This window comes from Xyrauchen texanus, chromosome 5 (genome assembly GCF_025860055.1).
Source record: "Xyrauchen texanus isolate HMW12.3.18 chromosome 5, RBS_HiC_50CHRs, whole genome shotgun sequence".
Classification (NCBI taxonomy): Eukaryota; Metazoa; Chordata; class Actinopteri; order Cypriniformes; family Catostomidae; genus Xyrauchen; species Xyrauchen texanus.
The window spans coordinates 3031736-3037598 of NC_068280.1; the positions used below are offsets into that span (position 1 = coordinate 3031736).

General features: G+C 43.5%; 1 protein-coding gene across 1 annotated transcript; it reads left to right on the forward strand.

Moving 5' to 3' along the window:
- The first annotated feature begins 264 nt into the window (after positions 1 to 264).
- On the forward strand, positions 265 to 5467 carry LOC127643940 (TAF5-like RNA polymerase II p300/CBP-associated factor-associated factor 65 kDa subunit 5L). Its single transcript, XM_052126886.1, has 7 exons — positions 265 to 356; positions 1026 to 1167; positions 1259 to 1363; positions 1439 to 1632; positions 1753 to 1899; positions 2021 to 2449; positions 4176 to 5467. The coding sequence occupies exons 2-7, from the start codon at positions 1029 to 1031 to the stop codon at positions 4971 to 4973; spliced, it is 1812 nt and encodes a 603-aa protein (XP_051982846.1). The 5' UTR covers positions 265 to 356; positions 1026 to 1028; the 3' UTR covers positions 4974 to 5467.
- The last annotated feature ends 396 nt before the right edge of the window (positions 5468 to 5863 follow it).

A 5863-nucleotide genomic window follows, 5' to 3' on the forward strand; every position in this document is an offset into this window, starting at 1 on the left:
TGCAAAATAGTCTCTTATTGTTGTAATTGAGCATTTAGCTCTCATGGATCAATACTTTATTTAAACAGATGCTAAATTAATATTTACTCTATACTGACTGAAGTGTACTTTCGCTCTCTATAATTTGTTTCTTTTTAAACAATATAAAATTGAAATAGATATTTTTGTACCTGCAGTGTTTTCGGCTGTTGTTCGCAGTGAGGCGCTCGGTGCGCTAGATGTCGCTGTTCAGCGCCTGTGATCTCAGCACGCTGTTGCTGGACGCGCAGAAGAAGAGCGGCAGTCCTCCTTTAAACACATCTTTCATGGCTTAAAAGAACGACTTTCTGTTGGATTCTCACAAAGGGATTTTTACAGTAGGTGCTAAACTGTATCTAAACTTTTGTATGTTGTGTATGTTTCAGATGCTTTTTTTGTTTGTTTATTTTATAACTGAATATCTTAAGACAACAGATGAATACATATATGCCGTAGTTTATCAACTTGCACATAATCCGTAACATACTGATCCAGTGTTAATGGCTGTGTCTCAAAAACTTGTGAGCTGTCTAGACAGTATTTTGGGGGCATCAGATGCGCGTTGGAACGTTAGAATCGAAACGAGTGTTCGAACGTTCATAATGATGCCCAGAAATAGAATTGATTGTTCGAACACGCATATTATGTGCAGATGAATCAAATGTTCGAACACTCAAATGATGCTAAGAAAAATAATAACATTTTTGAACATACTAGCAATGCTCAGAAATAGTATCAAACGTGCATATAATGCCTATAAACAAAATCTATGGTTTGAATTCGCCTATGATGCCTAGAAAAAGAATCAAACGTTCAAACACACCAATCATGCCCAGAAAAGAATTGAATATATCGATTGAACGTTCTAGGTGGTCGGCTCATTCACTCCAATGGCCAGTGCTGTGAATGAATCCATTAGTCTTTAAATCTGCACTACCTCTTATTGCATGGCATGCATTTCTGCTGAGACAAGAGATGCATGAAGTATAATATCCATAATGTGGCAGGAGATGAAGCGAGTCAGGACAGAACAGATCCAGCACGCAGTGAATCAGTACCTGAAGAAGAGGCAGTACATAGATACAGATGGGTCTCTGAAGGGCGCCAAACTATCCCAGTCTGCGGAGGAGATGGCTGCCAGTCTCACAGGTGACGGCCCTTTCATATATGATTTCTCTGTTGTATTTTAAACGATTTAACTATATATTTGAGTGGTGTGCTCTCTTTCTGGTAAGTGCAGTACAGAATGAGTCCAGCTGTGCAAATGTGGTGTCAGCGGCCCCCTGCCAGTCAGACCCTCAGCAGTATGAGACCCAGTTCTATAGACTGCGCTCCTTCCTGCAGGGTGAGAGATTGAATCAGAAGCGCTCTTTCCTAACGCTTCAGTACCTTTCCTTTTAATAACCTCATTCTGTTGCAGATGCAGAGGCGCCATTGGTAAAGGAGGTAAGAGGCGTGTTGTTTCCACTCTTCCTCTACTTGCACTTGGACATGGCGCGCTGTGGCCTGAAGGGGGCAGTAGACACATTCTACAGTCGCTTCCACTCGCTCTTCCAGCAGGACCCTGAGCAGAAAGCCATTGTGGATCTGCTGCGAGGTGCCGTCACATTGCAGGTCAGATTTAGGATTTTCTTTTAGCCCTGACTTTTCAAATTGTGGGCATGTCAATTAAAGAATCATGGTGGAAAATAATTAGTATTAGTTCTGGGATTCAGTATTATTTTGTCTTTACAGGATGTGACCTCGAACCCTAAACTCTGCTCCCTTCTGGATCATAAGTATGTGGTTCACCTGACAGATCAAGCGTACAGCTACCTGCTGCGTTACCTGCAGAGTGATGACAACAGCGCTATCTGTTGGGTGCTCAGCACACATATACAGGTATAAGCAGATTTGTGGTTGGTTGCTATACATGTCTGTCTAAGGAGGTGGTTCTTGGCAAAAATAAGCTTCAATGAGGATAGTCAAAAACGAACCTGGTTTATCTCAAATATTTTCTTAGGTGGAGGTGACCGCAGCACGTCAAACCGACTACCAGCTGTATGGGGCGGGGCTTGGAACAGGAAATGCAAACTCCACTTCCTCTTCCTCCACTACCTGGACTGCAGTTGATGGGTCTGATGGGGCGGAACCTGTTGAAGTCACGGCGGGGTTACCTCAGAACGAGGCTGCATTGGAAACGTTGCAGGACTGCATCAAGCGTGTTCGCGAGGGACCGCCATCTCTCACCACCATCTGCTTCTACGCGTTCCAGCACACGGATCAGTTGCTGAACACCGCCGAGGTGTCGGCGGACAGCCGATTGTTGGCAGCAGGCTTTGATAACTCTGCCGTGAAGCTGTGGAGTTTACGGGCACGGAAGTTAAAGGCGGGGCCTCACAGGGTCGATGTGTCGAAAATAAGACTTGCCTGTGACGTCCTGGAGGAGGAAGTGAGTGACAGCTGTCAATCTTGTGGTTTGGGTAGCTGAGGATGTTTAGTGATCTACTGTTGCTTAAGTCAGAATTTTACATATTAGTGTATGTAAACGTTTTTAACCACTCCACAGATTTCATATTAGCAAACTATAGTTTTGGCGAGTCTTTTAGGACTATCGTTTATCTACTTTGTGCATAACACGAGTAATTTTTTCCAACAATTGTTTACTGACAGATTGTTTCACTTTTAATTGACTATATCACAATTCCAGTGGGTCAGAAGTTTACATACACTAAGTTAACTGTGCCTTTAAACAGCTTGGAAAATTCCAGAAAATTATGTCAAGCTTTAGACAATTAGCCAGTTAGCTTCTGATAAGGGGTGTACTGAATTTGAGGTGTTCCTGTGGATGTATTTTAAGGCATACCTTCAAACTCGGTGCCTGTTTGCTTGATATCATGGAATAATCAAAATTAATCAGCCAAGACCTCAGAAAAAAAGTCTGGTTCATCATTGGGAGTAATTTCCAAATGTCATGAAGGTGCCACGTTCATCTGTACAAACAATAGTACACAAGTATAAACACCATGTGACCACACAGTCATCACACCGCTCAGGAAGGAGGTGCATTCTGTCTCCTTGTGATGAACGTAGTTTAGTGCGAAAACTGCAAATCAGTCCCAGAACAACAGCAAAGGAGCTTGTGAAGATGCTGGAGGAAACAGGTGGACGAGTATCTAGATCCACAGCAAAACAAGTCCTATATCGACATAACCTGAAAGGCTGCTCAGCAAGGAAGAAGCCGCTGCTCCAAAACCACCATAAAACAGCCAGACTACAGTTTGCAAGTGCACATGGGGACAAAGATCTTTTTGGAGAAATGTCCTCTTGTCTGATGAAACAAAATTTAACCGTTTGACCATAATGACCATCGTTATGTTTGGAGGAAAAAGGGGTGAGGCTTGCAAGCTGAAGAACACCATCCCAACTGTGAGGCATGGGGGTGGCAGTATCATGTTGTGGGGGTGTTTGCTGCAGGAGGGACTGGTGCACTTCACAAAATAGATGACATCATGAGGAAGGAAAATTAAGTGGATATATTGAAGCAACATCTCAAGACATCAGACAGGAAGTTAAAGCTCGGTCGCAAATGGGTCTTCCAAATTGACAATGACCCCAAGCATACCTCCAAAGTTGTGGCAAAATGGCTTAAGGACAATAAAGTCAAGGTATTGGAGTGACCATCATAAAGTCCTGACCTCAATCTGATGCGTGCGAAGCATGTGTGAGCAAGGAGGCTACAAACCCAGACTCAGTTACACCAGTTCTGTCTGGAGGAATGGGACAAAATTCCAGTAACTTATTGTGGGAAGCTTGTGGAATGAAACCCAAAATATTTGACCCAAGTTTAACAGTTTAATTAGTTTTTTCCATTTAAAGACCTTTTATTAGCGCAGATCTCTTTCTAATATGTATCTTTAAGTTAGATATTTCTTTCAATGCTATTTGGAGTTATTGTCCTTGCCAGATATGACTGTGTGTTGAACATGAAACATCTTTTGATTGGCTGTAATTTTGAGTAGCATTGTCTTATAGCATTGTTTAAGTGGAGTCATTTTTATTTGCCTAGCGCTTTTCACAGCATATAATTTCAAAGCAGCTTTACAGAAAACGATGCTTTTAATGAATGTATTTAATTATAGTAATGAGTTATACTTGTTTTGTTTTATTCTGAACAGGCAGATGATGAGGATGCCTCTGGCAATGAGATCAAGACCCTGCGCGCTCACAGTGGTCCTGTGTACCGCACAGCATTCCTGGCGGATGGCTCCGGTCTGCTGTCATGTTCGGAGGACTCCACCGTCCGCTTCTGGGACCTGAACTGCTTCACCAACACCGTCCTGTACCGTGGTCACACCTACCCCGTCTGGGACGTGGACGTCAGTCCCTGCAGCCTGTACTTCTCGACGGCGTCTCACGACCGCACCGCCCGCCTCTGGAGCTTTGCCCGCACATACCCGCTCCGTCTCTATGCCGGCCACCTCTCCGACGTGGACTGCGTCAAATTCCACCCCAACTCCAACTACATAGCGACGGGCTCTACTGATAAAACCGTGCGACTGTGGAGCACGCAGCAGGGGGCGTCTGTGAGGCTGTTTACTGGGCACCGTGGCCCCGTGCTCTCGCTCGCCTTCTCGCCCAACGGAAAGTACCTGGCATCTGCCGGAGAGGACCAGAGACTGAAGCTGTGGGACCTGGCGTCTGGTGCTCTGTTTAAAGACCTCCGTGGTCACACCGACAGCATCACCAGCCTCTCTTTCAGCCAGGACAGCAGTCTGGTGGCTTCTGCCTCCATGGATAACTCTGTGCGCGTGTGGGACATACGAAACGCTCACGGCACCGCCCAGGCCGATGGCTCCAGCAGCGAGCTGATTGGACAGTACACGGGCAACACTAGTAATATACTAAACGTTCAGTTCATGGGCTGCAACCTGCTGCTAGTGACGGGAACTGCGCTAGAAAAACAAGAACAGTGAGAGAGAATGTGTGTGAGTGAATTGCACAATAACATGTTCAGGTCATATTCCACCCCATATCAAAAGTACAAAAAATTTATTTTGCTTAAATGAAGCCTATTCTATGGTGTCCATCCTGATAATAGTCAACAAGGATTGAATTTAAGAGGTTTACAACTTTGTCTCATCAAGTTTAACTGCTCTTAGTGTAGCTAAATCAAACCGTTCTGTTGAAAAATAATGTTATTTTCTGCCATTTAAAAAGCCTGATTTCCCCCCCCCCATGCTCCACAGACAGAACTTTGATTAATCCTAAATGAAGTGATTCTATCAGACGTCACAGTGACCTGTGGAAGAGAGTAAAACATCACTGTTTGATCATGCACTTATTTGTTTTTTGTAAAGCAGCTGTTTCTTAATTGTTCGTTCTGTTGTCAAGTGTTGCCGTTTACTATCCCTGATGGCCAGCGTAGTCACGGGCTACTTTATGTCTCTGTTAGCAAAAGTGTAATAAACAGACAAGCTTTTGTATTTTCATTGCTTTCATTAGAAATGCAGATTATTGTAATTATATGTTTTGTAATATTCTCGCTGTTTGGTCTTAATTTGTCAAGGCAGTATATAGTATGATACACACTTAAAGGGATAGCTCACCTAAAAACGAAAGTTCTCTCATATACTCGCCCTCGTGCAATCTCAGGTTTGTAAGATGTTCTTTAACGAGGATATTGAGAAGAATATCTCAGCTCTGTTATTAAAGGTACTAAAGGTTTGAAGGGCCTGAAAGCATATAAAGGCAGCATAAAAGTAATGAAGCGATATGATCGGTGTGGGTGAGAATATTTAAGTCCTTTTACTATAAATCTCCATTTTCACTTTCACTTACTTTTTGTTTTTGGCCATTTGCATTC

Excerpts from the sequence above, each read along its gene's own strand:
- LOC127643940 (XM_052126886.1), top strand. The coding sequence starts at position 1,029 with ATGAAGCGAGTCAGGACAGAACAGATCCAGCACGCAGTGAATCAGTAC. Across the intron at positions 1,364-1,438 it reads ACTGCGCTCCTTCCTGCAGG|ATGCAGAGGCGCCATTGGTA; the intron begins GTGAGAGATTGA and ends ATTCTGTTGCAG. Across the intron at positions 1,900-2,020 it reads TGCTCAGCACACATATACAG|GTGGAGGTGACCGCAGCACG; the intron begins GTATAAGCAGAT and ends ATATTTTCTTAG.